This window comes from Callionymus lyra, chromosome 9 (genome assembly GCF_982586985.1).
Source record: "Callionymus lyra chromosome 9, fCalLyr1.hap1.1, whole genome shotgun sequence".
NCBI lineage: Eukaryota > Metazoa > Chordata > Actinopteri > Syngnathiformes > Callionymidae > Callionymus > Callionymus lyra.
The window spans coordinates 7,982,639-8,002,104 of NC_141826.1; the positions used below are offsets into that span (position 1 = coordinate 7,982,639).

Here is a 19,466-nt window from a genome sequence, read left to right on the forward strand (position 1 = left end):
TTTGCTCAATTGAGGCGGCAAAAAGTAATAATGTGAGCGAAAATTATCCATTTCACTTCGATTTTATTTACTTTAGTAAGTAAGTTTTTTGTTAATAATACGGTTATCTGTTCAACTGACTTTTGAATTGAACTTGATCTAATATTATGTCGATTTGATAGCTTTATGAAGGGTGAAAGTTTTCCAAGCAAAATGTATTTAAAAATAAAGTTGTCAAAAAATAAAAATCTTTTTTTTCTCATTGATTTTATGAAAGTATATATTTTAGGTATCTCTTTTTTCTGATATGTGAACTGCCATTTTATCTTAGTAGCATTATATAAAAAATGTCTCAATCTTTGTGTCTTTTTTTACATTAAAAAAGACGCACATGTTTAAAATTGTTGTGTTTATTTATATCCTGAAGCATCATACTTGTACAAGAATTAGCTAAAACCTTGAACTGTATGGCAAGAAGATTAAGAATCACACAAAGGAAGAAAAAGAAAAAAGGAAAAAAAAAAGATAATTCATTTCAAGATGCTCTTGACCTATTTTGTTTTTTTTTAGCCACATATTTTAACATACAGTATGTATTTTTTTTCAAGATATTTTCACTTCTTAATGTAATTCTAATTCTAAGATTACACATATTTCAATGTCACATACAATTAAAATCACATTTGAAACCACTTTGAAGACACAATAACTTTTTTTTAAACATTTCTATAATTTCACAAGATAGAAAAGTCTAATTTAGTTGTGTGACTATTTCCTCCATTACTTCAGTATGCTTCCTTATAATATATCTAATACAAGTTTACATTTAGAGCTCTTATTTCTTCATTATTATTTATGTTTTTTAAGGACCTAATCATTGTCTTAATGGCCAAAAGACATAATATAGTTCAAGGTCATTTATGGTCGTCTTAAAAAATAATTGACTTCAACTTGACAAACATGCTTTGTGGCGCAGCTATATTTAGTAGGTGTTAATAAGCAGTCCTCACCTGTGTCTGGTGTCCCGGTTCCTGGTGGCGAAACAGCGGCGCAGAAGAAAAAGAAGAAGAAAACAAGTGTGTTACATAACAATATCATCTGCTGATGGAGCCTCATAAAGAGTGATTTGCCTGATTTAGACGTCTGTATTGTTTTACATTAAATATTAACATAAACTGGAAGCTTTTTAGTGTCTCCTCCCGAAGGAGCGGGGAGTATCAAATACAGACACTGCGGATCCTTCATCTGAACCAGAAATATTAGTCACAGATGCAATTATGACAGAGAACACGGGACTAAAGTTACATAAGACGAAACATTTTAAAGGACAAATGGATGTGTATTCCCATCGAGATTGGATGCTTGAGAAAGAAGGGAAACGGAGAATGTAGCGCCTGCAGCAGAGTCGGATATTTATTGTCATAATCCGCGGAAAAAGAGCTCTCATTTTCCTGAGAGGTGGATCCAGCTCTGTGATGTTGGAACCTCACACATTTTCGGAGTGTTTTATCCACATCAAACGGTATCAAAAGTTGAGTTGAGGATTGATTCAGTTGTAAAGATGTGCAGGAAAAAAAAAGAATTTTCCTTTATGAAGGAGTCAATGATACAGCGTCTCAATTTAGAAATGCCACTAGATGGCACTCTAAAGCCCTATTCGCACGGGATAAGTATTACCTGGGGACCTCGGTGTTTTGTAAATTACCACCCCTCCTCTGCGTTATTTTAAGTGCATTCACAGGGGATAAGTGAAGTCTGTAAAATAGTCATTTTTACTGAGATAACCCAGAGATAAAGATGTAAAAAGGATTGAATTACCGAAAGAGAAACTTAGTGTAAGCAAGCGTTCTTCGTTTAGAGACCATACAGTGGACAACCGTTTATTTTCTTTCAATTCTCAACTTGTGCAGACGCTCAACAGCGAGAGCCCTGCCCTGCTCATAAATTTGCCCCAATATTATTCTTACAGAAGAGACACAGTCTGTTACAGTAGTGTAACCGAGTATATTCGTGTGGGAAACAATGAGGCTGGAACTTAGTTTGTATCCGTGCAGCGCGCATGTCTTCTTTACTTTCATCATGTGGAACACGCCCCGCAAAAACAATCTCGATCTACTTCCTTTTCAACCTCTTCAAAATAAAACCACAGAAGTAAATATGAACACAATGGCGAGTGCCTAGAAGTCCGTTCCAGTGGCATTTATGCGGCATTCAGAATTACAAACACAGACATTCGGATTCACACGGGATTAGTATTATCCCCCGACGTCTGTGTTTGGCGAATTACAGTAGGTAATTTGCGGCGGAATTATTACATTACAAATCACAGACATGGCGCATTCGCACGGGATTAAAACTCCGACATTTTCCGCAATTATTACAAAAAACAGAGGTCCCCAGGTAATACTTATCCCGTGAGAATAGGGCTTAAGTTAGAAATGAGTGCCAGGTTTCATTAAATTGGTAGGTCAGAGCCAAATATTACAAAGCAGTGAGTGCCATCAACATGAAGTCACTGTATCACAGTACAGTAACTTCACTACACTGCTGTATCATGAGGCTTCGTCAACCCTTTCACAAGCGATCAGTAAAGTTATTTTTAGACTATTTAAAGATTCATTTTCTCTGAGCCTAAACACTGAACTCACTTCAGCTCCAGGATGGTTCGGGTGAAGCCATCGGGATGAACCCGGCGGATGAAGTTGAAGTCTCCCACGTACAGGGACCCGTCCGGGCCGCTCGCCAGCGCCACCGGGGCGAACAGCATCATGTCCCGAGCGGCGCCGCTGCATCCGGGACCACACGGGACGCTACGGTAGAAGCCGTTGCCCATCACCGTGGAGATGACCTGAGGTTGCTGGGAGAGGAAGACGTTTTCACCGTTCCCCTTGTGAAGGATACCTGAGGACAGAACCATCTCAAATTGAAAAACCCTTCAGCGACAAACAGGGGCATCCAACCCAAAGTAACTTTCGATTTTTAAAAGGCTGTAGGAGTTTGCAGCTCCGTCACTTGAAGGTTGGAATTTATCTGTATTGCTTTCATCATGAATGAGCAGCGAATCTGTTTCAAGTGTTGATTTATTTTTATGGGCCTTTTAACAGGAAGTGGATACTGACAGATAAATCCAAAACTTGGAGCGGAAAATAAATTAGAAGTAAATCTTTAAAGCGATTCTAAACCCCTTTTTATCTAACTCAGCTTTCAACTTCCTTAATTAATCACAGCACGGCTACTTTAGCCCAGCAATTTATGGGAGATATTTTTGTTATTCATCATCAAATGGCTGGACAAACTGAGAATACCTGCTGTTCGGAGACTGAAAAAAATAGCCCTACACTATATGATAATAATTATGATAGCACTTACTTTAAATACAATAATTACACTCATTTAAAAATTAACAATATTTTATACACAAGACTATTTAATGTTTTTGCTGTATCAATAACAACATTTATTGAAAAGTACATTTTTTCGTTTGGTCACTACTTGCGACCATGGGAGAGCAGGCATATACATCAAACAGTAAAAGGAGAGCTCTGCCTTTTAGCTCAGCTCTCTCTCTTCATCACGCTACATAGTGCTTATTATAGAGGAGAGAAATCCTTCCAGGCTGTTGCTCCTAAGCTTTGGAACAATCTTCCTCTATCTTTGCGCTTGATGGAGTCTACTGACTCCTTTAAGAAACATCTTAAGATGTTTCTATTTGTTCAGGCTTTTCCTTGATTTTCTGGAACTCCTGTTGTGTTATCAGTTTTATCTTGATCTTTAAAATATATACTTTATTGAATATTGTTTTGATTGTTTAAGCGCTTTGTGACCCTGGTCTGGAAAAGCGCTATACGAATAAAGATTACTTACTTACTTACTTACGGGTGTCTTGACCTGTGTATCCATGTCGTATCTATATTCATTTTATCAGCCAGAATGAGCTTGTTATCTTAACTTTAAGATAGGATCGGAAGCTTTGTCATTTGGGAGAGATTGTATCTTCAGGTTGGCGAGGGAATACCTCAGTTTTCCTTTCAAAAGATTATTTATAGATGGATGGACAGACCAACCTATGGTCCGAAGGACATACATAACTGTATTCATACCTTTCCCCTTAACTTCTGCTTGCATGTTTCTGTCTAAATGTCTTCCTAATGACACTTTGAGTCATTTAAATCCATTTGGTTTTCCCCAATCGGGCATCACCGATCGACAACATCTGGAAGTGTCTCTTTATATTATTGCATTAAGTGCATTAACAACCCAATCAGGAGTTACCATTGCGCATGTTGAGGGAGTGATGTTTATCCAGAGACCATCCGCCGAGGTCAGAGGGGATCAGCTCGAATCCCTGCATCATAGCCGTCCTCCTCTCCCACTGGATCACGTTCGGACAAGACTCGTACTCGTAGCCGACAGACACTGCAGAGCAGGCAGAGGAAAAGAAGGGTTTTGAAACAAGACAGTTCTATGTGGAGACCCCGCTGTGTCTCACACCATGTACAGCAAGTAATTGAATGTACTGCTACTTGAAAAGAACTTGACTGCGAGACTTTAAACACAGGCGCCCGCACGATCCTTATCTCATTTTAAAGTGTACTGTATTGAGTGCTGGGACAGATGAAAGGCGTGTGGCGGGACCTCATCAGTGGGGCTGTTCTACGGAGATCAGTGAGAAGTTGGAACTTAATCGGAAAGAGTCGACATGAAAGAGCCTTAGAATTAGCAGCATGGCCTTGTCGTTGTAATGATATGTCGAGCGGCTTCTCGCGAACAGCATTTTTTTTCTTTTTTTTGTCTTTGCAAAAAGTAAGGTTCTTCCTTTGACAGCCACTTCAGGTGACTCATTTTTATATTCATTCAGAGTAAGGACAGAAACTGCGACTTCTAAGGATAGAAGCAAATCACTCTACAGTCTCAGCTATAATAACAACAAGATCAACAATATATATAATAAATTTATAATTATCGTCTATGTCTTGGTCTTCGTCTTCGTCATCGTCATTTTACAATTATCATAATTGTTGCAAGACGACATTTTCAAGTTGATCTACCCCAGTTTTACTTTGAAATCAAAATACAGGTTTATTTATATGTAAATTACTTCATTCCCCACTTCAAATTAAACCTGCCATCCTAAATTCCAATAAATTTAACATGAGTTGTGCTTATTATTTTATGAAATAATATCTTAATACTAGTGATGGTCTGATGAAGCTTCATGAAGCAGGGTCATTATTATCAGAGCCCACTAGATGGCAGTCTCTGCACTTTCTTCCTATGTTTTCATACACTTTTCTAATGAAAAATCAAATCTTTTTTTAACTGATAGCGCCACCTACTGACCTCTAAACAACATGACATTGCTTCATGAAGCTTCATCACACCATCGCTACTAACAATCATTGTACAAATCTATGTTGGAAATTTACATTTTACAAAGATATAATAACATAAAACCACAGTACAATTAATTGGATTGAATTTGAGTTGCGTAAAGTATACTTTTATGTGTTTTTTTTTTTCTGTGTAACATAATCAATCATCTCCAACTAAAAATAGACAATGTTTTTAATTGAGAATATTAAAAATCACATATTCTAATAAATCATAAAAATAATATAATGATAATAAAGCCAAATAAATTGGTATCAAAAAACTACTTTAGTGGATATGCTTACCAACATCTCACAACAACAAGGGACTTGTTTCATGGTATGGTTTAGAGAAAATAGCTCCGACAGAAAGACAGGAAGTGTCAGAGTTGAAGAGACTCAGGTTGTCTCTGGGAGTGACTATAACAGCGACAGCTACTCTTGTTTAGAAGCAAAGCTAAGCAGGCCAGATTATTTGGATGCAAGGGAAGTAAAGACAGTGTTGAATGAAGAATGAATGAATATATTTAGTGAAAATAAATAAATAAACAAACAATACTAGCCGTTTGAAATGAAAAGCAAGACTCATCCAACTGAGCAATTCTGACAAAAGTTTGACATTTGAAACGTTTTGACCTTTTTGTAATACAAGAAGTCCTCTCTTTGGCCTTTGTTGCATCTCATCTACATTCCGAAATAATCGAAGATTTTGACAGGTTCTGCTCTGGTCAGAATTGTTGTCTGTTTGTAACCCAACCTGATTATTCCACATTCTAATTAACCAGAATGCAAAAGAGCCGGTTAATAATTGAAATTGCTGCAAGGAAAAACACTTTAAATAGTAATCAGAAGTCATGTTTTATACATTATTGCATAATGAATGTATGGTAGCTATTTTCTACTTGCACTTCCACTTCAAAATAATTTGGGAAAATTGTCTGTAGAGTGGTAAGTTAACAAACTGAATGTTCTAAGCAATATATTAATATTTTTTATGTTGTAATAAAACAACCGGAGGCAGTGATTGATAAATCATGACATAAAGAAACTGAATCACAGTTGTCCAAAAGATAATTACTTGCATGACGCAGTCAGGATAATTCTAATAGGTTTATGGAGAACATTCAGTCCTTCTGTTTACTTCCATTAACATTAAAATCAAAATATTATATATTCAACGAAAGTCCCATTATACGCTACAAAGTTAAGATTGTACTGATGGGTAGATGAGACCTCCTGATACAGTGTCTTCATTTTCAAAGGCCACTAGATGGCACTCTCAATAATATTCTGCTTAGTTTAACATTTTATTATTATATTAAGATCAAATAAGAAATCAAATAAATGTAGTCTAACATCAAATGGGCAGACATGTATTGAGAATTGCCAAAGCGTACAGGAGTGTTTTGATCCTGCCCCGAGGGGAGCAAATAGTTGATGTCCAAAATGAGAGGTCAGCAGGTATCGTACCTGCACACCTTAGAGTCCTGGAGGCATCCGGGGCCGAGGAAAGATGAAAGCCGAGGGAAATCTTAAAATGATGCTGATGTGAGTCTTGTTTCTTGAGAGTTCTTATGTGTACATGTGATACTTGAAGCAGACGCCAGAATGTTAATCTACCTGGAAAGCGGTACAGCCTTCCCTGCATCCCCAATAAGTTGTCTTCTATTGTCAGGTCACAGGGGGCAGTAGCGTTAATAAGTAAGTCCGGATGACTCTCTCCTGAGCCACTTCGCAAATTTGATCCTGGGTGACCCCAAATGTCGAGTGTGTTGGGTCTTCCTATGTCCTCCTAGGAGTAGGAGTCGCCATGGAAAATCTTTTTTTTGGTAATCCTAGTTTTTGCCTAAAACAATGAGCCCAATATTTGTTACAAGTTGTTCATTATTTTGGTTGTTTTTTTTTTCACTTTAATGTGTGTTTATGCCTTTTATTTTAGCATTGCTCAAGTTTTTAGTTAACCCCGGTTTGACCGGCTCATCTCTCAACTTCTTGTGAACATTGAATCTTTCATGATTATATTTAGTTATAGTTTTAAGTTTATTTCATATGTCATTATTATTATTATTATTATTATTATTATTATTCTTATTCTATTCTCAAAACCTCTTAATTTCAAATAGATGTTTTTATTTATCAGGAAATTCGCTAAAGAAACAGGAAGTATAAGAATAATAACAATACAAATACAAATACAAATACAAATACAAATACTACTACTACTAGTACTACTACTACTAATAATAATAAAGTTTATTTTAAGGAGGCTTTCTGGACATTCAAGGTCTTCGTACATTAAGAACCATTGAACAGTACAATTGATGCTATTTTAACTGAAATTGTTAATGGTTCCATTCTTTAGCTACAGCTCCTTTCTCGTATTGACAATGCATTTAACAGTGTGTACGAAACGGAAAGGAAAGGGAGCACTGACTTTAAACGGAAAAGAAAGTCGAAGTATTGGCTCTTTCACGTTGCATTGTGCTTCAGAGTTAGTGCGTCAAAAGCCTGATCCTCTTAACACAGTGACATTTTCCACAGCTTGAATGAAGATCTTTTGAAACGGTACAGTAAAGCAGATTGACACCTTTGACACCACTGTGCTTCGGGAAGAGCCGCCGCTGTCAATCACGGTTGGCACTGATCCCTCTAACTTGGTTGGTTGTAAACTGACACGTCTTTGAAGTGAGGGGGTACTCCGAGGAATTGTGGAGTCAGCAAGAACCGGTGGAATCCCATTATGTCTAATAAATGCCCTCTTCAGTAAAAGAAGCGCAGGACCAACGAAAATCTCAGGTTCGATGGAGGAAATCGATAAAACGATTTCAGGAAAGAAAATACAAAGTAATTTGTGCCTCAGATGAACCAAAGTAGAGGCAAAGTGATTGATGCTACTCGATTTATAGAGTTATTCTGATTTGAGTGGACATTAGACCTGAGGAAAGTTTGCTGAACACATCAAAACAAGTTGGCTCACTATTTCTTTTACATGCCTAGACTCTAATTTGGGAGCTTCCATCCCCTGCTGAGGTGATGCTTGGCTGTCTTTGTCTCCTGACTCAGTTAGATGATGTGTGAGGAAGACTGTAAAAGACTTATTTTCTATTCACCCTCATGCTGACTTAATGTTGGAATTATTTTCAGAGTAATCTAATACTTTTTATAGTAATAGGTAAAATATATATCCATTTTAATGAAGCGAATGGTGCTCAGTAGGTTAGGGTGAGTAGAATATTAGTGACATTTTAAATAAACTATTATTTAGACAGTTCTTTGAAAGACAGAAAGTCATGTAATGCACTGCAAAGTTAAGATCTTAGGTAGTGATGTGTTGATGAGGCCTTATGGTACAGTTGTGTGGTGGAGACACTGTATCATGATACAGTATCTCAGTTATGCAAGACCACTAGATGTCACACTTTCTGCTTTAAATGTTGTGCTTTGATTTACTAATTCAAAGAAACATGGAACAATTGAAAAGTACAACGCCATCTAGTGGCCTTTTAAATGGTACGGCATCAGCCGTGATGTTTTATCAACCTATGACTAGTGTACAATATTATTTTTCTTCATTTGTTAAGAAAGAAGATTTTTTTTTGCAAGTTAACAAGTCTGAGGATTTGCTATTGTGTCAAACCCAAACATTTCACTACACTATGATCACACCAGGCTCACAGTCACCTAAGACACATCAGATAGTGACAAAAATATGTGTGCTTATGAGTAATACCCTGAGATATGACAGCACTTTTTTCTTTTTTTTTAAATTTGGTATGAGACGATTTTATTTACATTAAAGTTGTGATTATAGTCATTAAAATAAATACTCTTTGCTTAACTGCTCTTTACAGGTTAAATTGATATAATAACAATAAAAGAAATAGCTTAGCTCTGCAGTTTATAAAAATCCAAATGATGTGGTCAACTGAAAGTCATGGTCTCAACTGTTTCTGCGAAAAGTGCTTTGAAAATGACTAGGTCAACAAGAAAACCAATAATTTCTTCCTCTAACACACGCTTGAAAACAACTTTGACTGCTTTTTGCAGTCATGCCATGGACTTCGCACTCTTTTTGTGAAAGGAATGAAATGAAAGGAATTTGAACAGATGTGCATTTTGGCTCAGCTATTTCCTTTTTTCGTGAGGTGAAGTTAAAATGTCTTCCAGGGCTCTGATGTCTCAGTCACAACAAAAACCTAATTTAGCATCTGAATAACTCACCAGGATCCTTCCTCTTTTTACAAAAAATCTAGCCTTAAATCAGATTATTACAGTAAATTTCAACAGAAACTTCAGCCGTTAACAAACACACACACTGAAAAAGGATTTTTTTCCCCTCTCAAAGGTTTGTACATATCTGGGAAGCTCTGATTTAGAGAAAATGATTCCCCCTCCATTAAACTTTTTGATCAAATTGAAACTTCTGAAATCACAGATCACCTGAACGGCAAAAGCTGTGGTTTAATCTCGAGGTCACTGAAGCCGAAAAGTCCTTTTGGGAGTGAAAGCAACTTTTACAAACATCTTTTCAGTGTAAAGTGTTTGATAGAACCTGGTATGAGCTGAGGAATTTAACTTATTTATAAATAACCCAAAATATTGCATATAAAGAAGGCCTGGGAAAATCCAACTCACTTTTTAAAAAAGTATACAATATCATGGTTTATTTCAAGGCTCGTCCGGAACAAAAATGTGGAAAGCAATCTCGGAGGGATTGTGTTTTGAGGTGGCCTTCAACGGCCAGATATTGTTGTAGATATATTACGGGAAACTCAGTAGCACACACAACCACACACATAAATGCACACACGCAATATCAAATAGGCGAAAGCTTTCATTCCCCTTCACTGAAGCCTCGGGCGCCGTGTTCACCCCGGTAAACAGAGCATGATCTCCCTTTCTCTCAACCCCCCTGCCTTCAACCGGTGTGTGTGTGTGTGTGTGTGTGTGTGTGTGCGTGTCATTGTGCCAACAAAACACCGGGAACCACAAAGACTGAAGGATCAGAGGAAAACATTGCTAGAGAGCAAAGAACAAGGGGGTCTGGGAATGGAATACAAGGGTGGGGTAACAGGAGTGGATCTGAGAGAAGCAAGAATCCATCAAGGAAGAAGGGGGGAAAGAAAAGACCAAATTCAAAAGAGGAGACGGCTCTAGGAATGCAGGAGAGAAACACAAATATTTTCAATACACATCTTTTTTACAATCACAAACACGGTTGAATATGACAAAAGGTGAAAGATCAGCACAAGGTCGGGCAGAAGCAATGTAGCTATGGATGATAACGCAGTGATGGGAAGGAGGGAGAGATGGAGGGAAGCTTCAGGGTAGTGGAGATGCAATCTTTTACAAGACCATATATTTAAGTGGACACAAGTTTCGGGGCATCTGCGATAACTCAGCACTTACACGAGAGAAGCTAATCTTCCATCTCACAGCTTGACGGTACATCTGCTACCTTCTGCCAACAGTTATGAGCGGACGAATAGTCCAAAATTAGATGTCGAAATGTGTGAATGAAAGCGTTGGACAGAACAATTTACATTAGCCAGGTTTCCTGGATTTGATCGTTCTTAAGGACGTAAGAAGGCTCTTAAGAAGGGTTCGGCTAAGATACGAAATGTTTGCCAGACGAGTTTAATAACTTCCTTCATAGGAGAACCTTAAGATCACCCTAAAGAAGCTTCGTACGAAGCTCTTAGTGGGCTTTGGCAACACCTTTATAGGGTAAAATCTCTCTGAGTTTAATTACATCTGTTTTCTTGATATCTGTGAAATACCACATTGTTAATTTTTAGAAATCCCATATGTTTTACATGTTTTAGTTACTTTATTGCAGTAGAAACATGTTGAAGCTTAGTGTTTTCTCTCATTTCAGTATACAATTCCTACTGATTTATTAAGCTGAATGTTGTTTTAAAATGTTGTTCATTTGTTTATAAGATATGTTTAAAAGTCAACAGTATTAATAGCAAAATGTTTTTTTTCCCCTTCAGAATAAAGCATTCATTCATGATTTCAGACCAATTCTTATGTCTCACTATGCTAATTAATACCGTTCAAGAGTCAACCAAAAACACTGTTTTGTGCTTTTTGGGGGGTTTCTTTTCACCCAAATGAAAACCTTGTTTCAAATGAATCAGCGACTTCTATACAAAGCAGATTATGCAGCATTTAAATGTTGGCCTGCTCTTTAAATAAGAAAGTGCTCAGTCAGCGTTTCCGTACCTATTGTCAGGATGTCGTTTCCGAAGTAAAAAGAAGATAGTGACGAAGCATTACAGCAGCACAAAAGAGATTCATTCAGCCAAGTCATTGAGGAGATTAGAAGGAAACAAATCAACCCTTTTTTTTTTTCTTTTTTTTTTGTCGGCATTTCTGAGGTCTCCACTGGTTTGCCAGAGCCAGTCACCTCTTCTACCTTAACTTCCTCTCTCTTTGCACTTGATGGAGTCTACTGACTCCTTCAAGAAACATGTTAAAACATTTGTATTTTTTCAGGCTTTTCCTTGATTTTCTGTAACTCCTGTGTGGTTCTCACCTTTAAAGAATATATTTTATTGAGTATTGTTTTGATTGTTTAAGCGCTTTGTGACCCTGGTCTGGTAAAGCGCTATATAAATACAAATGACTTACTTACTTACTTACTTATCCTCCCTCGTCAGACATGTCCTTTAAATAACACCATTCACCACATCCATGAATTCCATTGTCATTTTCTCCTTCCTAACAGTTTCTCCTAATTATCCCCACAGGCTGTCCCTCTCATATACTTGACAGAAAACATCATGTCATCAGCGTACAACATCATCCATATACAGTACTCTTCCTGTCAGACAAACACAATACAATAAGAGTTTGGGTTAGACACATTTTGATTGCTCCTTGATAAGGAGAACATGTGAAACAATAATTCATGTTGATCTAGTGGGTAGTTTACATGTGTTCTCAAACCTCCCACTGTCACTTTCTGTCTTTTATTTAGTGCCCGGTTCCTGACATTGCTTATCGAGGCTAATCGTGATGCAATTTTTACCCACCGGTGGCATGAGTGAGGCCCCAGACCTCTTGGCCGTAAACATCCGTCTTATTCCACACCAGCCGGTGAACTAGACCGGGCCCAGCAGGATACCAGCGCTGGTACAACCTTCCTTGGACGGATGAGCGCACGTGCACCTTGGCGAGACCACCCAGCGGGGAGACGGGGGAGGCGGGGGAGGGCGGCGTGAGGAGGATGCGCAGCAGGGAGAGGTAGCCCGCCGCACGAGTGCTCAGGTAGTTCAGCCTCACGAAGGCCCCGGGGATGGAAATTTCCTCCTGAACCGCCTTCAAGAAAAAAGAGAGTCAAGAGTGAACCGGTGGATCTGAGCTTAAGTACAAGCAATGTTTTTAACTATAGTTCATTACTTTAGTATTTAGGGAAGATTTAACTCACAGAATCCCGTATTATTTCTTATGCTAAGCAGTATTAAGGAGCTACAACTGTCTTAAGGACAAGTATATCACATGTAAGTAACACAGCTATTAATTTTAAAATGATTATGTTATGTATCTAACTTTCTGAGAAGTGAAATAGTTGCTCATAATAACCAAAATAGGCTAAATAATAATAATAACGAAATAAACTCAGCACAATATTTTCAATCCTTACTGGGATAAAACATGTGATCAGTTTAATTAATAATATTGTTTGAAGTTAAACTGTGAGTCTGTAATTTAATCATGGTGTTGTGACTATAATCTACTGTGCAGTCCTAAAAATAAAATAATAAAAAATAAAAATAATGATTTAAGTATTGTGAAAAACAAGTTAATAAATATATGTATTAATAACGTCCTTTTTACTCTCAGACATTAACTTATTGATTCATTTGCAAGCAAATGTCATGTTTTATTTTATTTTTTTCCACTTTAAAATACAATATTTATTAAAACAAGTAATCAATTATTTGGAATACATAATATTTTAGGTACATGTTGAAATTTCACTTGAATCTAAACTTAAGAAACTGACAAGGGCAAATATTTGTCTAATTTTTACAATGTTAATTTAATGTTTATGTTATAATAATGCAGTAATAGCAAGAGCATAACTTTCTTCATTTTCTTTAGAGTGTGTGACTGATTTGTGTCCCTGTTGTTCCTAAATTACTGTCTTTTAATACTCTGAGAATTATGCTGAGAAAATAATAAAACTCATTTAAAGTGATTATTCAAAGTGAAAGAGCTCTCTGTTCACAATCACATCATATGAATCAAGATTCTATTTCCATCCGTAACTAATCAAGGCGTCTCCAGGAGAACTCAGAGACACTTTCATCACATGCTACTGACTTTTTGAAGGTAAGCGCAGTCGGTGCGTCGCTGAGCTCACAGCGAACGCCACGAACTGTTCCTTCCATCTATTTAGCGACCGCCTTTCATTCAGGCTGTTTCTCAAGAGGACGAAATGTTCCTCAATTTTGGTAAATTGTTATCATTCAAGGCACAGCGGCTCAGCAATTACTTAATATTACATGTTCTTCCCTCCCAACTTCAAAAAGTCACTCCTGCATGAGTGAGTACAGAAAAATAACCAAGCCGGGGTTGAGGGTTTGGTCACTGGCCACTGGAGGGTGAATACGTAATGACCCTCCTGACCTCTTCTAATTTAGTTTCTACCAGCTAATTTGTTTTTGTGGCGGGAGAGATCGTGATGCGGCGCTCATTTGCATTTTTCTAATTCCTAATTTACATGATGCAAATGCGAGCTGAAATAATTGTGACCAAGTTTCTGAGTGGATACAAATGGGGTAATGATGAAGGAATAATGGCCACATTTTGGGGGTAAACTCAGGGTCAAGTACCTGAAGCTCTGGTACCGCTGGACCTTTTTCAGAACACGCCCCCATGTATCTGGGGAGAGGGTATGGCAGGACGAGGGGGTACGGGCTCAGAACGGTCCTGATGTCACATTTGGGAGGCTGGACCTCCTCCCTGGACATGGTCACCTGCTCCAGGACCAGGAAGTTGTTGTTGGGCGTCCAGATGGTGCGAGTTTGAGGCAGGAAAGGCGGACGCTGGAACATCAGGGTCATGGACATGGCGCCCAGAGTCACCAGGTCAAAGCTTAAAAAAAAGGAGGGAGATTAAGATAAGAGAATGTGATGATTATTTACTTTTTTTTTTTATCTCTGGGTCGAGGTGACCTGGCTTTGTTCTGTGGTATCCCTTGTGTTTCCTCTGGGTCATGATGACCTCCACCACTGCTTTTGTATTTATATAAGCCAGGGAGGTCGTTCACCTTGACCCAAAGAAAACACAAGGGATACCAAAAAACACGTTTGTTTTCTGGCCCCCGGGTCACTTTGACCCAGAGAAAAACACAATTGTATTGGACGTTCCTACCTGCCGTCCTGTCGACTGATGGTGAAACCGTACTCGGGATGTTGAGGGAAGGTGATGTTGACGCCGACGAGCGGAGATCCATCACGCAACGTCACGCTGCCTCGAATCACCGCCACTCGACTTGTAGGAACACGAGGAAGGAAAGAAGCATTTAGGGGCCCCAGCTCAGAACGACTTGAAAAGCTGACGGCCTCACAATGATGGAAGACATTATCATTGCTTGAAGTACTTTTTTTTTTTTTTTTTTTACAAATAAGCTAGTGCGTGAAGAAAAAACAAGCGCCCGTGTTGTCTCCGGTTGCAGTTCCATTATTTCATACAGAGATTGCCGGGATAGCTAGGCCGTAAAAATAGCTTCACCGCAGTAAAACCTTTCAACACCCTGTCATAAAAACCACAAATCTCTCGCATCGTGTTTATATGATGTGAGAGCGACGGGGCTGTTCTTAAACACCAGCGACATCATGGATTCACCTCTGATACAAGAGTAAAGACAGGAGCACAGAAACACATGTTGATATACAGTGTTTGATCCTGTCTTCTACTTCCGTGCCGAGATGGAGACACAGCCCTGTGTGGGAATGATAGCTCCGCAAGCAATTTGCTTATTCTGTTGTTGAACCGAGACAAAAAAAAACTCACTTTAATTTGCATCCTTTTTACAAGTCAAACGTTGGAGGTCATCCAATGAGCCTGCCTTGCTGCTGTATTTGTTGCATTAAGCTCAAAACTCTGTGAGTAAAGGTCATATTTGGGAAGGTATGCTCGGAGGATGGAGAGAAAAAAATTCGACCAGTCAAGCCAGAACAGAAGTGAAAGGAAGGCAGTTGCGTAGGAAGTAAGGTCCCTGAAAACATATACTTAAGAAGAGAAACTCAATGAAGGCCGAAAAAGAAAAGGGAATGTTGCATTAAATCAGACTATTTTTTATTTTTTAACCATAGCACGCAACCCAAAAAAGTAGTGACCCGGAATTGTCAACTATTTTTTTGTGATGCCTTGTGAAGGTGCTGGATTCAATCTAATGAGTCTCATACTTACTTAACACGAGTTAGAAAGTCCTTAATGAACCTCCTTCTGTGTTAAGATGTCTGGTGTCAACTATTGTTCTAGACATGTCCAAAATCCAAGGACAGATCCATTTGTAGCCTATGATTCGATGCCCATTTTCTCTAGGATCAAATGCCCGAGCAATGGCACAGACTGATGCAATATTCTGAAGCGAACCCGGGGCCAACCAAGAGACATTGACACTCAGGTTCCTGGGTCTCCTTCCAGTACGACTATTCCAGAGTACCTCAATAGGAGGGCATTAAGAAGCTATACCGAAAGGGGGCCTAACAAAAAGGGAACCGGTTCCGTACACCATCTCTCATTTCCATCAACTGCTTTTTGGTGTTTTTAGGAAGGAGTTTACCAATGTTGAGTTGGTGACCACCAGTTCAAGATTTTGTGGTCACACGGAGGAAGGGCAGGTCTCAGAAAAGAGGTTTGCGTCTTGTTACTGGTTCAGATTTCTGATTAATGAAGTTCACTAACCATTTTTGAAGGGTACCAAAACATTCCTTAACTTAGGATCAACCATTTATCGGCTAAGGAGAGTAGAAGAGGTGAAAACGAAAAAACGCCTGTTGCCGATATATATGTATTGTTAATGCATGTTGAAAGCAGGAATGTTTATCTGGCCTAGACTAGATAGTGATCATGTTAGATTGATTTAATTAACTGTTCATGTGGTAGGAGATTAAATAAGTTTACGGTTGAGTGGCTCTGCGTACTCTACAAAAGGTCTACAGGTTTATTTTTGTAGTTAGAAGTTATATATATAATTTAACATTTGTGTGGGACCCATTAACAAATGCCTCAGGGTACCGGGAGGAACTCGGCTCTACAACAGACTGTTAAGGGTGTACCTGCCTCTTGCCCAAAGTAGCTGGGACAGGATTAAGCCCCCCTGTGACCCTGCTATGGGAATCAACGGTCAAAATATAAACGAATGAATCGAAAACCCTCCAAACTCCTGATGTTAGGATCAATATAGTTATTTTGGAGCCCGTCTGGGTCGTTTAAGGATTGCCATGCATCAGATGACCTTCAATGAGCCTGGTATTCTGAGATGAGTCGGCTTTCAAGAGGAAAATAATACGTCCTCGTACATCTCGACTTGTCACTCCGCGTCTGTGGTTTAGACAAATCTTCCATAAGTTTAGAAAAACAAGCTCTTAACCAACGCACAACTTGTAAAAAAAAAATATGGTGATTTGTCTCTGTAGCGCTGATGATTGACAGATTAAAAACCTAAAAATGGAACAAACACTGCCACAGATGCTGGAGGACAATGTTCCATCATGTGACAGCTAATCTCAAGAGGAGCACGGATCACAATTTGTGTCGCACACGGAGAGGCTTCAGAAGCAGAAAGAAACGATAGTTACATTTGATGCGTCCACACACAAGAGCCATTTACTTAATTATCAGTGGGTAATGTGTTTTTCCTGCAGGGCGGTTCGAGGTCAAAGGCAAGCAAAATAAATATATTGGGGGATTAGCATGCACATGGCGAAGTGAGCTCACAAAGAGTAAACAAGCAGATACCTGGTATCAAAGGGCACGTCTCCCGGGAGAGTGTGTGTGGCTCCCTTGCCAAGGAGGAAGCGAATACGACGGTAGAAGCTGTAGGCGTGAGTGGTGGTAGGCGAGGGGGGCGAGCTGGATGGTGGGGCGCTCTGCTGCAGCAAGGCCAAGGGGTCGGCAGAACCGTGGCACAGGGGGTCAGAGCCACAGCTAAGCTGCTCGCAACAGTCCGGGTCCACGCAGTCAATCAGGCCGTCTGGAAAATAGACACAACAAAAACACACACAATCACGACGGATGTCAAACGAAAAAGAAAAGTCTATTCATAACTTATTTTATATAATCCTTATGAGTCATAAAAACAAATCAATCAACCTTGGGTTTCATTGTGCGCGATCAACAATGCGAGTGAAAACGAAACAATCGATGAGTTCTATTCAACACACGCGTCAATTTGTTTCCAACGGTTTACAGGAGGAGGAGTGGTGCGGCGACACAGGGATATTCAGTAATCCAATATTGGGACTGTGGTTTGTAAGAGAGAAATTCAATGGACGGTTTTCGATTGTATACACTGTTTGTATGATGAGGTTGCCTGTGAAGATCAAGACATGTTTATATAAAAAAAAGAAAAGTTGGTTACAAAGGAGTAACTAGAATTCTGAGCTTGTTTTTTTTAATTCTCTATCAAACGTCTTGATTTTTTTCTGTATTTGTCTAAATGTTATCTATAATTTAAATATACATTTTAGATTATATTAGACAGTTGCGCTATACCTTCAAAATAGGATTTTAATATTGAAAAAAGATTAAAAGTGTTTATATTTCTACTTCAATGCCAATGGACATCACAGAATTGTGTCAAAATCAACAAAACGTAACTTTGGATTTTTTTTAAATAAGTATAAATAATTGGTAATACAATAAATATCATAAGAAATAAGGATTTTCAAATAAAAAACCTCTAATCTTTTTATTCAACTATATCTCATTTATGGGGCGAGTCAGTGGAATCGTCAGTTATAGATCCAGTCCTCCGTTCTACCGCTTGTTTACAACATTGTTTACCCCAGCCGCTGAACAGTGTTTCAGACGGGACGTCAGATATAGATCTATTGAGATTTATTCCAAACAGTTGACCATTAAACCTCATGCTGCGGTAAGTCAGAACCCAGTCACGGTCGTTCGTTAAATGGCATCTTTAAAAGCTCTGTGGAGACACTACACGGCGTCTACAAACAAAGCAGTAGGAGTCGGTCTGGCATTTGTGCTTTCTATTTCAAGGCTGTTTGCGAAAAGGTAGGAAACCCGGGCTGACATTTAGATGCATGTGACCACTGAGCGGAAAGGCCAACAATACACTAAAATAACCGCCTCCCACAATGGTACCACAGTTCATGTACACCGTTTTAACTTGAAAGCCCAATATTGATCACGTTTGAGGTATCGTTTGAGTAAGTGGCGCTCAATATATATTCTTTATATATTCAAAGCTTTATTAGGCGAGGTTTTTCAGCTGATGTGTTGATTTAAGTGTCTCTTAAATAGATCTTGGACCTCTATTGTAGTGTAATAAGTATGCGTCATAAGTAAACTCACTTTCAATTAAAAAATATTTACATTAGAAAAACCTTATTAAGCCCTGCCCACTAAAAATACTTTTTTTTAAATGTATATGAAAGTATTGTTTACCATTACCACGCCTACTCTGCTGTGATTGGTCAAGCATTGAGGTTTGTAACCGTGCGTCATCAATCCCGGAAGTGTCCACCTCCAAGAGACTTGTTGAATAAACAAAGCAGGGGTGGTAACAACTGGGTGGAGGATGAGTGAAGGCCATTATCATATGTCTCATAACCTCTCGTTCGCCGAGTTTTAAGACCGGGAAGAACTTTATGTAATAACTTAAAAACAACATTTGAAACATGTGAATAAGTCAGAAGAGTTGGGTTTTTATAGTAGTGGCCCTTTAATCACTTACTGTAAAAAGAAGGGCATTTATTTCCGAAATGAAAGGAAATTACTAGAATGTACAGTACATGCCTTGAAAATGTTGTGTGTAAAGTTGGTGGATTGCGTCAGCAGTATTGCTGATCTTAAAAAAAGTAGGAGAATAGAATAAAAAAAAATACAACAGTGGTTGTGAAACAGGTTGTG

General features: G+C 38.6%; 1 protein-coding gene across 2 annotated transcripts in view; it reads right to left on the reverse strand.

The window, feature by feature from the left end:
* The window catches only part of tenm1 (teneurin transmembrane protein 1), a 277,797-nt gene that overhangs the window by 71,520 nt on the left and 186,811 nt on the right, over nucleotides 1-19,466 (reverse strand). For both annotated transcript variants that reach the window (XM_087799099.1, XM_087799098.1), the window contains 7 exons: nucleotides 17,331-17,565; nucleotides 14,736-14,855; nucleotides 14,195-14,456; nucleotides 12,389-12,674; nucleotides 4,252-4,395; nucleotides 2,628-2,880; nucleotides 990-1,010 (listed from right to left, as the gene is read on the reverse strand). In XM_087799099.1, coding sequence (XP_087655225.1) covers nucleotides 990-1,010; nucleotides 2,628-2,880; nucleotides 4,252-4,395; nucleotides 12,389-12,674; nucleotides 14,195-14,456; nucleotides 14,736-14,855; nucleotides 17,331-17,565 — 1,321 coding nt within the window. The remainder of the gene's footprint in view (nucleotides 1-989; nucleotides 1,011-2,627; nucleotides 2,881-4,251; nucleotides 4,396-12,388; nucleotides 12,675-14,194; nucleotides 14,457-14,735; nucleotides 14,856-17,330; nucleotides 17,566-19,466) is intronic.